The sequence below is a fragment of the Thermobia domestica genome, chromosome 5 (genome assembly GCF_964235325.1).
Source record: "Thermobia domestica chromosome 5, izTheDome1.hap1.1, whole genome shotgun sequence".
NCBI classification, from domain to species: domain Eukaryota; kingdom Metazoa; phylum Arthropoda; class Insecta; order Zygentoma; family Lepismatidae; genus Thermobia; species Thermobia domestica.
This window is the reverse complement of record NC_137458.1, coordinates 196,287,921-196,310,900: the sequence shown is the minus strand read 5'-3', so window position 1 is coordinate 196,310,900 and position 22,980 is coordinate 196,287,921. Positions and strand designations below refer to the sequence as shown.

General features: G+C 36.8%; 1 protein-coding gene across 8 annotated transcripts in view; it reads left to right on the top strand.

Moving 5' to 3' along the window:
* The window catches only part of ABCB7 (ATP binding cassette subfamily B member 7), a 786,091-nt gene that overhangs the window by 625,980 nt on the left and 137,131 nt on the right, over positions 1–22,980 (top strand). For all 8 annotated transcript variants that reach the window (XR_014131590.1, XM_081759542.1, XM_081759541.1 and 5 more), the window contains one exon: positions 2,510–2,653. Coding sequence is in view for 7 of the 8 variants with exons in the window: in XM_081759542.1 (XP_081615668.1) it covers positions 2,510–2,653 (144 nt within the window). In the remaining variant the exon portion in view is untranslated. The remainder of the gene's footprint in view (positions 1–2,509; positions 2,654–22,980) is intronic.

Here is a 22,980-nt window from a genome sequence, read left to right as displayed (position 1 = left end):
TAGACACATGAGGACGACCAGAGATAGTAAATTACCAGTCTGACCATATTACTGAATTCATTGCCTGGCTGTAGCAGCTGGCATACTCATTTGTCTGCAAGCCCTAGTTGCAATACAGCTCTCCATCTTCCATAATGTAGTTACAGCTGAACATCTGCCCATGATCAGAAATTTTCTAAGCTGTGAGCAGCGAAGATACAAGTAATAACTGGTGACTGGTATGCTATTGGTTACTTGCTGTACACGCCCTTAATGGGGACCGATTTGGTCAATATTCGTGAAAGGAAAATTAAATGGCACGAGGAATATAAGTATAATTTTCATACATAAGAGAGGCTGAGGCGGCTCAGTAGTAGAGCGTGGACAAACACCATGTGCCTGAATTTTCTCGGGGCTCTCACGTTTCCTTCCACTTCCTTCATTCGTCATTTCGTTCATTTCCAATCATCATGGTCTTCTTTAGCATACTAGGGATAATAGTGACACGTGAAACTGAAAATTTTGATTTCATTCTCAGATTTTCATGCATAAGAAATGCTGTTTTAATAAAATGAACTGTTACACTGTCTTTATACATATAAAAATATACATTCTAAATTTAAACGTAGAAAAGCATCTATTGGCTTGTTTTGTTACGAATACAACAGCCGAAAGTAAATATAATTTCTTACGCAAGCAGTAAATTTGTTTCATTATTACTAATATGAACCAATCTAATCTTCCTTATAAAAAAAAAATCACTAATGTATAATAAAATAATCCACTTTGCGTGATTCAATCTGTTGGTGTTGGTGGTGTAAAAAGACAAATCTTGGCTATATTTCTTTGGTTGTAAAAATAGCTCAGCCTTTGTTTTCTAAAATAGTACCACAGGGACACAGGTTCGAGTCCTGCTCCGGTTGATTATTTTTTCCTACTAGTCAGTAAGACAATAGTAACTGCTCTTTTTCAAATAATAAAAGTATGGAATTTCGAAGCAAGCAACCAAGCTGTCTTACATATGATATCAAACGTAGCATATCCTAGAAAAAACTTCTTAAAAGACATATGAAGTAGTGAAGAATTGTAATGAGAATATTGAGAAAAAATCTCCGTCTGCCAAATACACTACACACACTTGTTTATTGCTATTACATGATTTATTTAATTTGTATTGAACATCCACATATAATATATCGACGTTCTGTTAGCACCCACCACATCTCAGATGTTATATTTTAAACATGATAATTAATTACCTATGTCCTGAAATGATCTATGAATACATATACGCATACAACTGATTTATTTTAATGTAATTATTTTATATAATTATTCATAAATTGAAGAATATATCATTACATGCTAAAAAAACTTTGTCCCGAACGAGAATCGAATTACGTCTTTACGATTATGAGTTCCGTGCTTTACCACTGAGCTAACATGAACACCCTGTCGAGCTCTTTCTGAAGAAATACACCTGAATTTCCGAGACATCGACATTCAAATCGTTTGCAAATGCCTTTTTTTCTCTCCTGTGTTTTTTTCATTTTACTGTGGATGCGATAACTATTTTCGCTGTCTTTCATTCCGTTGGAAATGTTCTTTATGTGTGGAAACGTAGATGTCGAAACCAGCACCTGATCCACGTATGCATAGTTTCGAAATACTTTATCATTACTTATTTCAATGAATTTTACTTTGTTCTATACTTAATAACATTTCAACATGTCTTAATAAGAAGAAAAGCACATCGGCACAAAGTTTTACCAATTGTGAAGGTTGTCTTTTTGGCTAGAATCTGATGTCTTTTGTTTACTGTTTTCGAAAATATCAGAAGTTTGTCTTAGAGAATTTTCAGCTCAAAATAGCCTAATGAATGCGGCCAACGCTTTTGGAATATGATGTACATACATCCACCGTTTTTCGGCGAAGGTCTCATTAGGTCTTTTCCTTTTCATTCTTGACGAAAGTTTCATTATTAGGCTGACGTTCCAGATTCAAGTTTCAGGGAAGATGGTTTAATTTCTTGTTTGATCCAGAAATTTCTATTAAGTAAGTGCTCTGCAATTTATATTAATTAAAAATTTCTAATAATTTATTTATTATTCATTGTTCTAATTGATTAAGGGAAACTTATCGTTGTTGTCATGTTTTCTTGGTCGTGTTTTTCCGTCAACATGAGTAAGTCTGTTTGGCAAGTTAGATAGCAGGGGAAATTTCAAGAAATATTCTGGAATACTGGAACAAGTAAGGTATTTGTTGCGTAAGTTTTGTTCCACCCTGCATCTAGTACCGTTTGAAATACTACTACTTTATGTTGGGTTATCAACACTGTTTAACCGTTAGTATTGCAAAGTATGTCAAACGGTTTGCACACGTGTTCATATTTCCCTCGTACAGAATTGTATATATTTTTCTATTTAGAAGCCACATGTGTATATCAAATAAACCCCTTTAACTAGTGTATATATATATATATATATATATATATATATATATATATATATTATTATCATCATTATTTCAGGATTGCGTGCTTTTTAACGAAACTATCATGTATAACTTGAATTATGGAAATTGGACCAAAAGCGAAGAGAACGTTTATGAAGCTGCTAAAATGGCTGAATTGCACAAAACTGTAATGAGTTGGCCAGATAGTTATGATACTAAGGTAAGTAGTTTCACATTTTTCACTACGTATTTGTGAGCTTTTGTCCTTAGAGAAAAGGTCCCGTTATGAGTCCATTTTTACATCTGTTCGAAAATTTTTCTTTTGTACAGACGATTCTGGGTTTAACTGAATATCTAAGAACCGTAACTTATTTCAGTTGCTATACGTAGTGCTGCTTAATACAGACTTCTTTGCTTTGCCGTAATAGCTAATATGCGTATATTTCCTGTACATTCAATTAAAGTGTAACATTGATTCACGTACTTTTCAATATAATACAGGACTCTAATTTTATTTGCATTCTCATTTCACAATCTCGTTTATCCGATCGTCAGATCCAAGTGTTCTGTATAAGCTTAGTATTACCATATATCTTCTTAAGTAATTTATGTATTTTAAACGAACTTCTCTACTTCAGTTTTGTATGTATAGTCCTTTTAAATCTATTTGTATCTGATATGTACAAATTCTAAGCATGCATATCTTTTAAATTGAGTTTTTCAGGCTACGTATTTTGTGCTTCGCTCCCTCATGAAACCCCGAATTGATGAGCGACGGGACCTGCTATTAATATGATCTTGTACTATGACTGAGGCGTGGATATGCTGGTATTGGCTAGTGCACAAATATGCAGAAGTAACTTTCACAGTATAGGTCACTGCCCCCGCACTTTCTCTCCTCCCAGGAACGACATAACAGGACCTCGCCAGGAATCCCGCCATCTTGTAAATTGATGTGGTATTAGATTTAGTAGTAGCTTCTCTTCACTTTAACCTATCATTAGTGCGTCGTATATCTGACTAATTTAAATTCTTGGTTAAAGGGACGACGACGCAACAGTAACTGTGCAATTCAGAAAACTAGCTTCTGACCCAGGGGTCAGCCTTTTAGATTTTGGGATGGGTGCATTTGTCAAGCTCTTAATTTTCAGGAAATGTGTTGGTCGACCCCTAAAATGTTGTAATTGCCGAAACTTAAAAATTGTTAATAGTATATATATATGTCCGAAATAAATATAGGCCTCTAACTTGTCTAGGAAAGTTCGCATCAAAGAAATTAAATGAAAATGAGGAATTAAATTTGGGGATTAAGCGATTATTTCTAATTTAAAAACTCTAATTTAGAAGTAGGTTAATTGGCTAAAATCTTAGGGCGCCATTCCGTCCTTATATGTACTCTAATTTCCTGCTCGCATTCCCCAATACTTAATGAAGAAAGCAAGAAACAAACTAACTCCCTATAGTTACTAATTTCCGTACTTATTCAAACATTCTCTAATGAAACAGGAACCTGTGGTTATACTGGTTACAGTAAACATTCAACTCTGGGTCGTATTTCCACACATTTCAAAGACTAGACCTTGACTCATACGACACAGTCTGGCCTACACCTGGTTTGGAAACTCCGAAATAAGTCTATCATAAGGAAACTAACTGATTTAGGATGGATTGGTCTTTGGGGTAGCTTTGTCATCCTTCACTCCTGGCCCAGACTTAAATTTCCTTGCATTCAAGGAATGAGAAGTTAAATAAAAACTCACTCTTACACTTTCCTAAATTAAAGTTCCAGTGAGAAATTCTAAATATTAGCAGCCTATTTATGCTGAAAACACAGTCACAGGTTATCGAACCCAAACGCGTTCGAATTCAAACGAAGTTCCTCCACCACTAGGAAAAAACAAAAAAACCTAAAAAAAATATTCAAGGTCACTTACCCTCGACATAGACCCCAAAAGATAGCCTATATGCTTTAATTCTAAACAATTTAATCCAAGTAGCCTCCGCTCAGGCGTAGGATTAGTTTCTAAATTCAACTCTTAAAAACATTCTAATTCCCTATTTTGAAAAAATAAATAAATAAATAAATAAATAACTGACGGCCAAAGTCTATTTGCTTCAGCGGATATCTGTAATGCAACGGACTCGCTGATCCGACTACACACAGAAACTAACTAAGGGGGATACTTTCTACAGCACTATTCACTTCTAGTGATATGATTGGCAAGCCAAGACCTTATCATAATAGTGGGGGGTATTGTGTAATCCCGTGAGCATTTCTTGTTAAAATTGAACTAACACTTGATTTTTATTCTTTCGGTGATGCTTTGAAATTCTGACAAGGTTGCCATTTTCTTCGTTCATCCGAATCCAATATGGCGGCTATCAAAGATGGCCGCCTTCGCGAATGCACAGCGCTGTCTTTAAAATCCTATGGGTCAAACCATACGAATCAGTCCAGAGGTGGTTGCTCGACCATCTCCGAAATTATAAAAATTTGAGTGTGATGAACCGTGTGCATGAGAAGGTCAATAATATCATTCACATTGTCACATGTACAAGTGTTCCTGAATAACGGCCATCTTTGTTTCGGTGGACTGCCAATTTTTGAATTTGCAAGCGTTTACGAAAACTACAGTTGCTCAGGATGTACGAATCAGCCGAACATCAAACAAAAACGGATGTTTAGAGGAGAGACTGAAGTACACCAAGAATATAAACTTTTGCGTCTAAATTAATATGCAGGGTTGCAAACCAATACATGAAATCACCAGAAAAATTAGAGAAAATTATACTTTTAAGCGGGCTGTATTTTGGAATGGCATACAGTTGGGGGTTCATAAGTTTTGTGCTGAATACTATTACATGTGAAGAGTCTGCAGAAATATTCAGAGCTATGATACTACTGACACCGTTGATTTATGGGAGTTCGAAAGTTGAAGTTTGTGATTTTGATGCCATTTTTGTGGCGTAAGTATCTCAGGAGGGGAAAGTGCTAAAAATTGCTGCTTAAGCCACAAAGTAATAATAATAATAAAAAAAAGACTAATATTACATGGAGAAAGAAGTGAGGATATGGTAAAAACGCAAAGAAAGCACCTGCGTGACGATGATCGTAGCCCGGAAAAATTTAAATGTGTAGATATGTTTCATGCTAGATCTGAAAAACTATGCATTGTGCAGCAATTAGGCCCGCTTTTGTTTGTGTTTAGTTGTGCAAAAGCTTGCGAGTGGCGTTTGTTCCATCTTTCTAGCTCCATGATCGTTGCCACGTTTATATGGTAAGGGGGTTAGCTCCCCCTTGCATCCAGGACACCCATCATCGAACTGGACCGCGGTATTAATGCACTTAATGTATCAACAAAGTGATATTGAAATCCAATCCCAGTTACGGAAATCAATATGTTCACAAGGTTGCGTTATATAGGATAGACTAGCCTTTGGCTACCTGGGAACTCCGACCACAGAGCCCCGTATTTGTTCGGCCTACGGCTTTGAACCTCTAAAACCTACAATTCTACCAAATTTCAAGTTTCTTTTCGTATTTCAACTATCAAAAAGATAAAATTTTGTATCACAAGAAACCACCCATTTAAATAACATGGGAAGTACTTCATACCCCCAGTAGATACCTTGAAAACTAAACATATTCACTTTTGGCAATTTTCTTGTGGTTTGGTCCCGGAAGTCTACAACCATGCCAAATTTCATCATTCTAATCCTGCTGGAAGTGCCTAAACATTTTGGTTTGTAGAAGATGTCCCATATAAATAACATTGGAAGTACCTTTTAGCTCCCCATAAAACCTCTCTACGGTTGAAAATCTTTATTTTTCGTCATTTACTTAAGTAACGCTAACGGGAACATACAAGCATGCCGAATTTAAAGTTCTTAATCCAATTCCAAGTAGCTAAAATATGAGATTATAAGTCCGCTAAAGGGTCCATTTAAAAAACGTATTCATCCTTCCTGTAGCCCCCCCCTAAAAATTAAAAATATTAACTTTTGGCAATTTTTCTGTGGGTTAGTGCTTGAAAGCCACAATCATACTAAATTTCGCCTTTCCACGTAAACCGGAAATACCCTTTTATTTTATGTCAGTTCATGTAGTTTTATATTTAGTTAGTATAGATGTAACGCAGCTTTGTGAACATATTAACTTCCGTAACTTGGATTGGATTTCAATATCACTTTGCTGATATATTAAGTGCTTTCATACAGCAGTCCAGTTCTACGATGGGTGTCGTGGGTACAAGGGGGCTAATCTCCTTACCATATAGACGTGGCAATGATCATGCAGTTAGGAAGATGGAATGAACGCCACTCGCAAGCTTTTGCAAACTTAACACAAACAAAAGCGGGCCTAATTGCTGCACAGTGTATAGTTTTTCAGATCTAGCATGAAACATATCCACACATTTTATTTTTCCGGGCTACGACCATCGTCACGCAGGTGCTTTTTTCGCGTTTTTACCATGTCTTCACTTTTTTCTCCATGTAATGTCATGTTTTTTTTTTGTTTTTTTTTCAGTAGTTTATTCACATACAGAATTACTTGTGGCATAAGCAGCAGTTTTTAGCACTTTGTCCTCCTGAGATATTATGCCCCAAAAATGGCATCTAACACAAATTTCAACTTTCGGCCCCCCATAAATCTACTGTGTCAGCAGTATCATAGCTGTGGATATTTCTGCATACTCTTTACATGCAATAATATTCAGTACAAAACTTATGAACCCCTCACTATATGCCATTCCAAAACACAGCCATTTTAAAAGTGTAATTTCAGTCTATCCTCTAAACATTAGTTTTTGTTTGGTGTTCGCCTGATTCTTAGGTCCTGAGCAACTGTAATTTTCGTAAACGCTTGCAAATGTGAAAATTAGCACTCCCGACAACAAAGATGGCCACCATTCAGAAACACTTGTACATATGACAATATGAATGATGTTATTGAACTTCTCATGCACACGGTTCGTCACACTCAAATTTTTATAATTTTCAGAGATGGTCGAGCAACCATTTTCACAATTTTTGGACCACTTCAGATGGATTGACCCCTATATCTCCCAAACTAATTGGCTAATCTTCATGCAACAAACACCAAACGACGTAGAAAATAATATTTTTTTAAAATATTGACAAGAATCATTACATATCAATGCAAATAATAACGTGAAAAATAATTTTATTTCAAAACAAGTAAACGGCAAATAATTAAGAACAATGTTGTTACCTTTTAAAAGAGTAATAAATTGTCTTTAAATTATCATGTATATCATTCAGTTTGGTTAGGAAACAAAGAAATTATCTTTTTTTTTCTTCTTTCTTTCTTTCTTTCTTGATTTTCCCACCTGAGTAGAGGGGATTAAGAGTAATAAAATAACCAAAGAGTCACTTTGGTGAAATCTTTTCAGTTGGATGTGTTGATATTATGATACGATGAAAGAGGAATTGAAGTCGTCCCAGTCTGACAGGTTGGCCGAATCCAATATGGCTGTCATAGCGAAAACATTGTTCTCGCTTACACTCGGTAAGCACCTATTATATTGATCCGTGGGTGATATTTCTGATGAGCGAAAATTGGTACTCTAGTCATTGCTTTTACCTCTGATAACCGAATTCAGAGCGTGCAAAGCACATGTAAATAAGTTATCCTCTATTCCTACGTTCTGCTCATGTTTTCTTTTGGTATTAATTCAATCATGTTAAATATTGCAAAACACAATTTTATTTGCTTTAACAGACTTCATAATAATAATTCAACATCTTTAATAAAACTTAGGAAGAACACGTAATGGGCGATGAAAATAGTTTGCTCAGACAACACAAACATTTGAAAAATTATTAAACTTTGTGAACGCAAAAATACATAATTAAATTGTATATTATGATTATATTTTGCTAAAATAGCGCTGAAACAGAAAGTATTTTGGACAGCGTTATACAGCAGCCGTTATGCGCAATATGGTAACATGCATCATCAGGAATAAGCGCCATTTGTTTATTCCGTAAAGAAGAAAAAAGTTTGCGCACGTAGGATATCTTTGTTAGTATATGCATCAATATGTTTATTTTTTAAAAAAATATACCGCCCACTTACTTGATTCACAACGCTGTCTAACTATAAAAAGTATTTTAAAACGCAAAATACATAAATGTGGAGACTTAAATGTAGAGTAGCGAATGTTTGTGACCGTAGTCAGCATTGGAATATTTCCTTTGAATTCTCTCTATTATTAATTCAATGACTATTTTTGACGTTATTGTCATCACAGTCTAATTTCAACTTTTTAGCTACGTATTCAAAATCTGTTTTTACCAGGAACACACTTTTATTTTAACTTTTGATGTAAACTTATTTTCCTTTTTTTCTTTTTTTTTCTTTCTTTTTTTTTCTTTTTTTATTATTCACAATTGAAATTGAATACGGATTCACACATTGCAATTTTAGCAGCTCTTCTTAACTTATTGGGTTCATCATGAATACCCAACGCGTTTTCAAATTCAGGCAGAGTAAAAGGACTAGTGCTATATTTGTACTTTTCTATAACACTTGTATTATGTAATTCTATCTGTGTGCTGATACTGATCAAATTCAACGCCAATATGTTGTATAAGTATTTCTAAAATATACACAAAAATTTCGAAACTAACACATGAACATAAAAATTCAAATATGCTACGTATTGAAGTAATACGAGAGTATGTTTTCTTACGAAAGCATGAATTCCTAAATTCTCGTTTCAAATCTTCAATTCCTGTTCTAATTTCTAGCTTGAGTGAATTGAAATCTGTTTGCATTTTTTCAATAGCATTTATAGTTTCTTGCTGACATTTTTCCCGATCATCCCGATCCGTTAATTCATATTTCAAGGTAGTTAATTGGTTCGAAAGTTCAACATAATTACGTTGAACATTTTCGTACATTTCGCGCAATCAAACTAATACTTGTTTAATTGCTTCAAACAATGTTTGTAGCTCGTGTGTTGTTGCCATTATGAAATAGAATATCCCACTACTAAAACACGCAATATATATTGAACTAATAAAATGGCATTGAATATGTAATAGCACAGTCCAAAGATCCACTCTCCTAAAGTAGCATCAGCCCATGGGAAAGAGCGCCACATTATGACGTTCCGGCTTCGAGTCTGGTATTTGGGCGCAAAAATATGAGGGTCTAGGGTTCGATCCTTCTCAGTCCCTGGTCGGGAAGACAAATTATGACGGTACCTGGGTTCGGGTGCTATAATGTCATTGAAGCTGGGTTGACCAAAATGTAGCAGATGAAGGTTCTGGGCCGTGTACCCACCGCCACTGACGAGTCCATCATGTCCTGGAAAACACGAATAGAACTTTCCTTGTCAACGGTCTCATATAAGTTACGCTCGTGTTTTTAAACGTCACTTACAACCTCGGGAAAGAGGTTCATATGAGTCGTAAGACGTAAAATTGAACACCTAATGGTTGAATAGAGGAGTAAATGTACCCTTGCACTGTGCTACGTTAACTACATCAGTATGACAGAAGATAAAAATATTAACATATGCATGCAAAATACGACATTATTTATCCTGCTGGAGAAAATATCACCGTGATATACGCACAATTATACTATTAGCATGATATCACTCGACATAGAAATTAACACTCACGATAAATATTTTCAATGCATATATTTTATTTAGCCTTTGGGTATTCACAAGCACATATGTTTAACAGAAACAACAATATATTTTTGGTAAACAAAATATAGGCCCAAGATTACTATTTGCGGACGAACGCGCACATTAACGATACCGATTACAACGTCCGAACACCCGATTCCGACAGTTCATTCACCAGAATACGTGATCATTATTCGAAGTAAGAAATATATTCAGTGGCGTAGCCGCTGCCCCCGCAACCTCCGCATTGCGGGGGGGCCCGAGGTATAGGGGGCCCCGAAGTCTTGCGATGAATAAAGATTTAAAGAAGTAGAACTTCAACCTTACTTCTATCGGCTTTACGACTAGGGCCCCTTCTCCATACTTTGCAGGGGGGCCCGCAAAATTGTGCTACGCCACTGAATATATTCATTCCTATCACCATATATTCGTTGGGGGAATGCGATTTCATTGATTAGTAATTCCTTTGGAACGGTCCTTGGATGTTTTTCCTTTGTTCCATTGCCTTCATCCACCGTTCTTCTTAGTTGGCCTGTAACCTCATAGTCACATTTTGAGTATGGAATTATTGAAATATACAGATGTTCATTTTGGAGATTGTTAACTGCCGTTAGGTTGGGTGTTATATGAAGGCGGAGGAGGCAAACATAAATTAATTATTTGCATAACAAGAGAGTGAGAGAGAGAGAGAAAAAGCTAATTAATAAAATAAACACTTCTGCTCCCTCAATCAGTATTGGCTACGCCCTTGGACAGTATGCATGAATATTATCGAAATATTCTCTCTTGCTAATTTTCACCTTCCTCCTCTTCTTCACTTCTGTACTTGTGTGTATTTATTTATTCTCCCCTACCCCTTGAGGAGTCCCAGCACACAATAACGCTGTAAAATCTCAAATCAGGCATCTGAAAACAAGACATCTAAGCTTATAAACATAGCAAAATTTGTCTACTCGCCATCTGCCTTTCAGAAAACTTTAGCTAATTAGCAACTTCCATTTCATAAAAAAAAAACAACACTTTATTGCCTATATATGTTGGCCACAAAAAGAAGGAAAGAAAAAATAAGTTTTACAACCTTGTGGGATCTCCACCCCACTTAATTTTGCATATGGTTTTTTATCACTGATTCCCTTTTTTTATTTTTTTTAATGTTCACAGTTTATTTTACACTATGACCATGTGGTAGAGTCCCCACTAGTAACAAAACAATCACATGAAGGAAGTCTTTCCACCTAAAATTGTTCCTGGTCGTTTCCACTATCCTAGAATTCCCTCTCTTCCCATGAGAGAATGAAACAGATGCCTTTTGATATCTGATACTCCTCTGTGATATCCCCGTACTGTTCTTGATGGCTTTAATTTGCATTGTCCATCATTTCATTTGATTTTTACTGCAGTGCTGCAAGGTGAATAAGCACGTACTCATAATTTTTTAAAACAACAACTATGTCCACCGCATAGGTGTCCAAACTCGCGAGCTCGATGCTCGTGAGCTCGGCACTCACGCCCAACCGGGCTCGGGCTCAATAATTGAGCGCGAGCCCGAGTGAGCCCGAGCCCCAATGAAATAAGTGAGCGCGGCCCGAGCCCACTTGAGATTAGTGAGCGCGAACCCAATCGAGAGAAGTGAGTGCGAGCCCGAGTGATCGCGAGCCCAGTTAAGAGAAATGAGCGCGAGTGCGAATGAGCGTGAGCCCAGTTCAGAGAAGTGATTGCGAGCCCGAGTGAGCGCGAGCCCAGTTGGGAGAAATGATCGCGAGCGCGAGTGAGTGCGAGCCCAGTTGGGAGAAGTGATCGCAAGCCCGAGTGAGCGCGAGCCCAGTTGGGAGAAGTGATCGCGAGCGCTAGTGATCGCGAGTCCAGTTGAGACTGGTGAGCGCGAGCGCGTGCGAGCCCAGTCCAGAGAGATGAGCGTGAGCCCGAGTGAGTGCGAGCCCGCGCTCACTTCACACTCACGTGGACTAATTTGCTTTAAAGTAAAAAAAAATAGGAAATTCATTCCATGTGCAGAATTGTAAAGGAAGAATTAAACAACTTTACAAAATGAAACATCACATTCTTGAGGTCTGAGCTGTCATTTTATTGTCCAGAGGACTTCAAACACCTTTCGATAGAGAACCGACATGGCTATTATGAGAGGGTGGTATTTGAGGCAGGTATTTGTTTTTGTTGTTTTAGTAACAACTTACATGACCCAAGCTTTTTGTTTGTGTGTGTGTGTGTGTGTGCGAGATCATAGAATAAGGAAACTACTTGACCTTGCGAAGTAGGAAATTTATTTACTAACAACTAAGGAAGCTGTGTGTTCATAGAAAAGTCGAGCGAAATAATTATGTATTATTTAATTATAGCTTCTTTAAATCCAATAAACAAGAGTAGCTCTTAAGAATGTTGATAACTTGCATCCTAATGGTTATTCAGCCCATTAATTTATATGAGGAAACAAAGAATTTTAGCCAGTTAATTTTACTGACTACTTCTTGAGATCTTTAAATGTATTCTATGCGAAATTTAACCACTGTATTATGTAATTTTAATATATATAAATAAAAACTAAAACAATATTACATTGAATATTTTTAAAGCGAGGAACCCTTAAATAGGCCAGAAGAAGAAATTAGTAAAATTGAATGAGTAAAATCTGGTCTATTTAAAAGAAAAATACTTCCTTTTTATAAGTGAATAGGCTATTAAAAAAAAGAAAGATAACAATTCAACATAAAAAAAAAACATACACCTTCTTTCATTAAAGTCTTTTTTCGAAAGCTACCGTACCCTGAAACGATGGCGTGTCGTTTGTTGCAACCAGAGTTAAAAGTGAAAGAAAACACGGGGGACGTCATCTCCCACTTCCAAAAATATCTATGGCGTCCCTCCACTTCCTAAAAAATATAGTAGACAAAGATAGGCACAAGGGATGACATGACGTCATGCGTTCCCCAACCTTTTCAGATCAATTTTTACCCCTGGTTACAACTCGATTTTGATGTTGTTTGACTTTTATTAAAAACAGACTCCAAATTGAACTGAACCCGCTTGATATAGACCGAGCTCACAGAATGGGTAAGGGCAAAAATTGACCGATCATTGTTAAATTTGCATACTACAAAAGGAAAGAGTAAGAGACCATACTGAAAAATGCATATCGTGCCAAGGGGACACCTGTGCGTATAAGTCAGGATTTTTCCTATACTATTAGAGCCATTAGAAGAGAACTCAATGAATACCGGGTTCAAGCCAAGGCACGCGGACAAAGGGTGCGAAGTTGTATATTGATGGGAAATCTTATACTATCGAGGACCTACGAAACACAGATGACAAAAATCTAAGTGATACAGTTGGTGTGTGTTCAGTGAGTGTGAACAATGGAGACGCTTCAAAAAATTCAGCAGTTGCAGGTGCTTCTTGTAGTGTGTGGTCACCTGCAGAGCCTGTGGGGGTGAGTGATGAAGAGTTTCCAGTAGGGATGGCCAGACGGATCCGGATCCTATAATATCCGGATCCGGATCCTATAAGATCCGGATCTCGGATCCGGATCCGAAATTTCGGATCTTGGATCCGGATCCGAAATTTCGGATCTTGGATCCGGATCCGGATATCCGGTTCCTGGATCCGGATCCGAAATTTCGGATCTTAGATCCGGATCCGAAGTTTCGGATCTTGGATCCGGATCCGGAATTTCGGATCTTGGATCCGGATCCGGAATTTCGGATCTTGGATTCGGATCCGAAGTTTTGTATCTTGAATCCGGATCCGGAATTTTGGATCTTGGATCCGGATCCGAAGTTTCGAATATTGGATCCGGATATTCGGTTCCTCTATCCACACCCGAAATTTCGAAGTTCAGATTCGGACTCCTGATTTGAATATTTTAGGCCTTAGATTGAGACCCAGAACTAAAATATCCATATGTATAAAATTGACTAGGTGAATTTTATCTAACTCAGTGGGAAGACAATTCAATTTAAATGACAAAAGATTACATGAAAATCTCATTTTCAGATTTTTCGGGGTTAGACCACTGTTGCGCAGACCCCATCATTTAGTCTTTAGTATATCTTTAAACGTACTACAAGTATGCCACTTTCATCTCAAGTCAGTAATTGTATAGATCTGCCTTTTGTTATATATTAATCGAGTTAGGATTAAAACTCGATTGTTTGAGACCTATGATAATATTTTCAGAATGAGTTATAACGTTGAAAAACTGCATAGTAATGCTGCATATTTTCTTTGTGCCACATTGGAATTTAATGTAGACTATCTTATACAGTCGCCTCTTATGATTAATTCAATGATCTGAACTCCTGCAGCATTACGCTAAAATCATGGATGTCTGAATTTTCGTCATTATTTCTATTTTTTATTACGAGCAAAATAAATATCATAAGCGGCATTTTATTATACATAATACATATTGTAATATCCCATGTGAAGTTGTTTGTAAACAAATACAAGCCTCAAGTGTTTATAAACACCACCACGTGTTTCATTAAGAGGAACTTCCACCAGGAGGACCTGCAATCACCTGCAGACGACGTTTAGTCCCTCCCACGGAGCAGAAGACAAAATCGAAGCAGAAGCGCCACCGCCACCCAAGGGACGCTATAAATTGGGCAGAAGTATCCAGCTCAGTACCAGTTTTCTGGTGACCCTCCTACTGTCTGCTTCGGGACTTTAGGAGTAACCTATCCCAGGGCATCTAGTCTGCTACGGGACTACGCCTATCCTTTCTCCTGGCTTTGCCTGCTTCGGGGCTCTGTCTGGGAATCCAAACCTCAGCCACTTTGCCTGCTTCGGGGCTCTGTTGGCCATCTAACCTACCCACTGCTTGCTTCGGAGTTTTGGGAACCTAATTCCACTCCACTTCGCCTGCTTCGGGGCTCTGTTGGAGATCCTGTCTGCGACCTTACGGTCAAAGACTACCTTTCACTTACCCTTTTAAAGTAGAGAACAAATTGTATAGTATTTTTGTACAAATACTATTATAGTGGATTTTTATAATAAAAACTGGTAGTGGGAGTCGATTCCGGACACTCTTTTTATTAACTGCTCTACCTCTTCCTTATATGAGACGAAATTACACAAAGTTTTACATGGTAGAGGCTTGACCGACTCAGAATAAGCTCTGAATACTCCCCTACCGGACAGTATTTTTATTAATCGGAAGTGGACATTTTTTTTTGGAAGGTATGTGAATTTTAAGTGTTAGTGCTTTTAGTGAAGTGAATTTTGTTTATGCCTCAAACTAGAACTGGTAAAAACACTTTCCCAGAAAAAAATTTTAACATGGAGCAGAATTCGCGCCCTTCTTTTAATATACCACACCTCACTAAGTATTGGGGACACGTTACGGAGGACCCCGATAGATTTTTTATGCTTTTTGACCATCTTGCATTGTTGCATTCATGGAATGATCAGAAAAAGAAAGAACTATTACCTATGTACTTACAAGACGTAGCACTTGACTTAGTCCTACAGCTAAAGGCCCAGAATCAGTTAGACGCGCTTAATTATGAACAATTAAAAGACAAATTAGTTGCACTGAGTAGACCAAGATTACCGGCATACCGGGCGGAATTTGAAATTTTTCAAGTCCAACAAGGTGAAAACGAGCCTATAGATGCGTATTTTCTCAGAAAATTAAGGGTCATTAGACAAGTTCTGCCTCAGGCCACCGAGGAGCAGAAAATAAATTATTTATCCTTAGGTTTAAAGAAAACTTTTTTGCAAAAGATAGCGTTAGAAACATTTACAACTGTTCACGCCTTACAAACGCATTTACACAACCTCGAGAAAGCAAATGACCTAATGAAGAAACGAGATTACGTGGAATTACAACAGGCATTCTATTCACTCTGCGATCAGAGTACACCAGTCAGCAGTTTACAATCATCAGCAATCGCTGGCGCTTCCTTCCCTGTACATCAACAACAACTGACCTATCCAATATGTAACCCAACACCTAGTTGGAATCAATACCAGCAACCAGCTTCAGTTTTTCCTACACCTTCAGCACCACAGGAACAGGGTGCATCACAAAATCAGATAATTCCAAATCCTTCCCCCCAAGTTGCTAATCCGAATCCCCCTCCCGAACCCCCCGCGCCTAGCACATCTAGTAATTCCAGTGCAAACAATACATTAGATTTCACTAAATTAGCAAATCAAATGGCTGAACTATCTCTTCTTGTAGCTCAAAATGCCATTAAGAACTCACAATTTAGGAGAGGTGGACGTAATAATTATAGGTCGAAAAATACAAATAATGGAAATCAAAATCGGCAGAGAAATGGAAATAAGAACAATTCTAAAAATAATAATAAAAATAATAATAGTAATCCTAGGCCGGAAACAGTTTCAGTATGCGGTACGTGCTATAAAAAAGGTCACTCTTCAAGTACATGTTATAACAACAATCAGCAGGGAAACGCCTAAGAGGGCCCCAGGACAAACCCTCTCAAGAACATGTTCTGAGGGCCGAGAAACAGGAAATAAGTGAACAACAAAAATTGGCAAATACATCACTTTATGCAGTAGCTCCGTTATCAGATAGAAGGGAGAACATTAAAATGTTAAATCAGGAACATAAATTATTAATTAATGTAACAATTAATAAAGAAAAGTATCCTGTAATCATAGACACTGGCAGTTCATTGAGTCTTTGGCCTAAAAATTGGCTGCCACCAAACATAAAATTGATTCCTTTTAGCACTAATCTACGAGGAATTGAGAATTCTGTCGTAAATTTACGCTATATAGCTTTGATTACATTTAGAATTGGCTCAACAACATTTTCACATTATTTCAGAATTTTAGAGCATGGAGATTTTTTGCCTTTATTCGGTGAAGACATTCTAAATCGATTACAGACCAAAATTGACTTAAAGAATAACATGTTGTCAGTATACAAGAAACCACGGCCTCCGCAGTATCCAATTGAAATTGATACCCAGGAAAAATTATCTGCTAACGCTATGCATACAATAAAACAGCACAAGTCGGCTGATGTTTTTACAACTCGGAAGGTTACCATACCAGCCAGGTCACATTTCTTTTTACCAATTAGTGTCAAGAATCGGCAAAAGAATAATCAATATTTTTTCATCTCTCCATTAGAAAATTTGCTGGACAAATACGGACTACAAACGTTGCCTACTAAGGTACCTAAGAATAATTTGACTTTATTGATATCAAATCCTACTAGTAGACCGGTAACGTTAGTAAAGAGCACCCCAATTGCTTACGTAGAAGAGAATCTTCAAGAAGTAGATTTAGAGGGTAATTGTCAAGATAATGGCCATGATGACGAAACTTTTTACAGATTAGACAAAGAAATTCAGGATCGATTAGAAGAAACAAAATCATTTTTTGATATTAATTTGTTTGACATAAACCCGGATTTATCAGAAGAAAAAAAGAAAGCCGTACAAGATTTACTCTTTAAATATAGAGATGTTTTTTCCTACACACCAACAGACATTGGATATTTCCGAGGTTATATACATAAAATACGGATAGACAAAGGGGCATCCTTCCATCAAAGATCTCCTCCGGTTCCATTAGCAGTAAGACCTCAAATTGACTTACAAATTAAGCAACTCTTAGACGCAAATATTATCAAGGAAACTAACGATAGATCGTTTTCATCGCCATTGTTCATTGTGAAGAAGCCAGGGACTTCGGAATTCAGGTTAGTCTTGAACCTCCAGGCTTGTAATAGGTTCTCACATTACCTAAGTATACCATTTCAAAATACGGAGGATATTCTACACGTTTTAAGAGGAAAAAACTCTATATCCACAATTGACATAAAATCCTCCTATTTCCAGCTATTGTTGCATCCCAAAAGCCAAAAATACATGACTTTTGAGGTCAACCATACTAGAAAGGCATATAAATTCCAGAGGTGTACCATGGGTCACTCCAGTTCCGCCGTCGGACTCAGTATAACTGTACGCATGCTTTTAGAGGGCCTACCACCCCGTATAACTGCATTTGCTGATGATTTGGTCATAGGAAGTAAAAATTGGAAACAACAGTTATCGGATTTAGAATTACTTTTTAAAAGATTAAGAAAGCATGATTTTCGTGCCAGTCCAAAGAAGACCCATTTACTATACACAGAATTGGACGTTTTAGGCTTCACAGTTAGTGGGAAAGAAATCAAGATTTCACCCAAAATCGCTAACAAGATTCGAAATTTTAAGAAACCAAGTACTAAAAGAACTCTGAAAAGCTTTTTAGGATTATGTTCCTATTTAAGAGCACATATCAAAAATTTCTCGGAAAAAATAGAACCATTCCAGTGCCTTTTAGACAAGAATTCAAAATTTAAATGGACCTCTCAGCATGACGAATTATTTGAGAACCTTAAGACGGACATCATACACGCGCCATCTTTGTTTCACTTCGATCCCTCACTGGAAATACGTGTGTATACCTACGCTTCCTCTATCTCCGCAGGAGGCTTATTAGCATGCTATAACCATAAAACGAAACAAGAGCGTGTTGTTGCCTATGCTAGTAGACGTTTTACACCAAGTGAAAGGAAAGCATCCACTTGGCAAAAAGAGCTGTACGCCTTAAGAGCCGGCGGGAGTCAAGTGACCTTGACAAATCGAAGATAGAATTTCTCTTTGCAGTTCAAAGTGTTTCCTTATTTTGGCAACAGATGGGGTTGTCGCTGAAATGCCGTCAAAGCAAATGCACCTGTCCTTTTCCTTCGTTTTCCCCTGCATGTGGTCAAAGTTGGACAGCGTAGGAGGGGGATGGTTACGGCTGTAAATGGGACAGAAGAGTGAAATTCTTTTCTTTTGGCTAAAAGAGAAACAGAACTGAAGAAACAAATAAATAAGAGGGACCAACATGATATCAGCCGTCAGCTCTGTGTCAGAGAGCCACTCAAATATCTACAACGGTCACAAACATACCATAGAGAACTAAAGCACTTGTCGCCTGTCTCTTTCTCAAAGGATTCTACCTATGGTAAATAACAGAATAGTGCGGGAAGAATCTGATATAAAATAAAGAACCATGCCAATATTAAAAAAAAAACACGGGAGAGTCGATATTCTAATTTATTTAGGGCCTTCGTGGTTTAAAAAAGAAAAAAAAAACTTGGAATTGAAAGGCAGAAAACCCAGACAAACATTTGAAATGTATTGACAATGTGAATCATTTTCTTAGTGGAATTCATTTCCTTATTTTCTTTTCAAAATATGACTACCAGATTTACCCTCTCTCTCGCCTTCACATTCGAATGGTCCTGGGTTCGATACCAGTTGCTGACCATCCTGAGTTTTTCCTATTATAACAGGAAAAAGCCGCAATGTTACATTCAGCCTTGGGGGCCGGCTTAGAAGGACAGGAGGGAGCACATGCCCTGCTTGATGTTGGTTTTTATTGGGGGAAATAGACCACTTCATTAACAATAGAATTAAAAGATGTGTCACTCATGTCCAAAATTATTGTCGCATGTCTATAAATATGTTATTGTAGGAATATAATTTGATAACCAATTCACTTGGTATTTCTTATAATGTTAGTATGCGTACAATCGGCAAAGACATGTATGTGGCAAATTTCATGTCAAAAGAACAGTAAATAAGAACAATAAAACGAAAACAAAACTTTCGTGTCCATTTAGCAACATTTTATTTTACTCATTCTAATCTTCGTATTTATAATTACTGTATTTTCCAATGAAATTTACCACATATATTTCCCGATTGTACACATAGTATCAGTATTAAAAGCCTCCTGCAAAATCATTATTACATGATATTTTTACAAGAAGACAGTTATAGATATGCGACAATCATTTTGGACATGAGTGTACAAGGATGTAACAGGTGTTTGTTTCAAACATTAAATAAGTGTTCGTATAAATTGAACTTATTTCCTGACGTCATAGAACTAAGAACTGTTGCAGAGCGATGTAAGTCCGGTGACAATACAACATTCCATTCTTACTTTCATACTTTGCAATATATCTATTTATTTTAAAAGCAAATTTTAATATGTTTTTATTTTCAACTTCCTAATCCTAAAATAAATACTAGCCTTTAACCAGCCCTGGTATCCCTGGTTGCATATCACTTTAGGATTTGGAAAAGGTGTCCAACGAATTAAAAAAAAAATGATAAGACACCTTTTAAAGACATTCTTTTGTTAATCAATTCCCACTAAAAAGTTAAAAATAATTTTGTTTATGCAAGACTAAATAAAAAGAATGGAGCGCGTCATTTTAAGAATTTATAAAGTAACTGTAAGCCTATATGAGAGCGCATCCCTTTTTTTTAGTCACGCATAAACATTTTTTTTTTTTTTAACTTTTAAGTGCGACTTGATTAATGAAAGAATGTCTTTAAAATGTTTATTATTATCTTTTTTTTATTATTGTTAATGTTTCGTCCTTGGCATAGGGTGTTTATTTTGGTAAGGTACCGTATGGTACGTTTCTATACTACTAGGGTATATTAAAATTTAGTTTCCTATGCGTTACTACATACAATAAAAAGCATTTTTTTTAAAAGAATTACTACCGAATATTACTACCGCTCCGCTAATAAGAGGGAGACAGATTGAGGATACCAAACACCCCTACCGTTGATTGAGAAATATTTAGGTGTCGACACTGATGAGCAACATCTACATATGAATTTGAATGTTTTATGGGCTTTAGACAATTGATTCAGACCGGGAAACATGGGGGACAGAATGTTGGAAGCAAGTAGTCCAGTCCCTAGTTTGAATGCCTGGAATGAGTAAGGATTCTTCCCCCCTTGGTAAAACCTGCCGGAATTGGAAGAAATATCAAAGAAACACTGCTTCGAAAAAATAGAGAGCAAACATGCATAAATAGTCAGAGTCGGATTTAGGTTTAGTGGGGCCCCAAGCTGTTGAAGGTAATGGGGTCCTTTATGTGTCCAGATGAACATAGGCACCCTACATACAGCAATGAAGAAACTAGAGATAATTTAGGAAGCAGACTGGTAGAAGGAGCCCTATTAATTACACGAACGTAGGCTACACAGCAGGAAGCACTGTTGCTACGTATATATAAATTTTATTTTATTTTTTTAAATTTTCTTATATTTTAGAAATCCAGTTTTTCTTTAGATTTTGGGGCCCCCAAGAGAGCGGGGCCCTAAGCTATAGCTTGTTTAGCTTACACGTAACTCCGGCACTGTAAATAGTATACATATACAGGCGCGAATCCAAGGGTGGCTATAGAGGCTATAGCCCCCCCCCCCCTTTGACGCTCAGGCTGGATAAAATGGGCTTCAATCCTGTTTACTCTGGATAAAGAGGCAAACTATGGTTTAGCTCCTCCCTTGATCATATCCTGGATCCGCCACTATATATATATATATATATATATATATATATATGTACATGTATGTATGTATATAAATGTGTGTGTCTAGTATGTTGTACGATGGAAGCTGATGAAAGAGCTTTATACCATATTATTCTTGATTTTTTGACAGGTAAACAAAGAATATTTCGGGAATTAATGTATCCTAAAGATTATAATAATGTATCTTATTTTTTCTCTTGCATGTATATTCTTAGTCCTGCAGGAAGTTTTCATTTCTTTCTTGGAATAGATAAACGAAGACTTTGGTTCGGCTTCTCCTTCACAAATTTTTGTCGAAAGGTTGACTTTATCGCTACAAACACAAATTACTTCTCACAGAAACCATCTACAAACACACTGTACTGCTGAAACAGAAACCATCAACCAAAGAGGTCATAAATTTTGCCATTCCTCGTGTTTGAAGTTCCCATTCTTCACAATGATTTCCTTCCTCCCGCCCCTGTTAAGAAGTTCAAAGTAGATTTTCAAAAGGACTGGCTCCCGCTGAGAAGGAAAGTGGGATGAGGAATGACTATAGTGCCATCTAGCAGTTATACGGCCAAGTACGTGAACACGAAAAAATCTGATTTCTGATTTCTGTAGATTCAATTATGAAGGATATAATTTCTCATCGATTGTGAAATGGATGTCTTTGGAAACAGCGAAAAAATAGTACAGTAGCGCACAAATACAAAGATTGTACTCCATTCTCAAAAAAGTCCGGAGTTTTTAGCTCTTTTCCTTACTGTAAAAAAACAGAAGACTTTTCCGTCTGATTTTGATCATTTTCTTATGGGAATTTGGATTATAATTATCTGTATTTATAAGAAGAAAATATCACGCACAGCGTTCAAATTGCACCTTTAAAATGAGATGCATCATATTTAGTGCGCTACTGAGACATTTTTGCGAAAGAACGAAATGAAACCGTGATTTGCCTAAAAAATGGTTGAGATCCCATGTTAAATTGAACACCAATATTCCGGCCGCTGTGGCGCACTCCTTCTCCCTCTTAATTTATGTTTTGAGAAAATTTAGATACTTCCTACTAAATAGAAGATTTAAATTATTTATAGACGCCAAATGCTTGACATCTCTCACAACACAAGCGGACAAAGTTGGGAAATTTAGTCGCTACCGAATATTCTTAGCAGACTATAATTTCGAAATACAACACATTAAAAGTCAATTACACCCAGCGGACATCTTTAGTCGTTTAGAAGATAAACAGGAGATTAAACAGGGAGAAAAACAAGAAATTGACAATTTCTCGGACACGGAAGATTCTAAAGTATTTGCATCCCATTCTTTAGACACTACTCTCCAAATTGAACAACCTATAATCCTACCAAATTTAGCAGAAGAACAAAGGAAAGATCCTTCATTCTCTGACATCATCACTGTTTTGGAAAATAAGGAACCTAATAAGTTGTCTACTTTTCGAGCCGCAAAATACTTTTCTCTAAAGGACGGGATATTATACAGAACGCAGAAGCATCCCCAATTAGGATT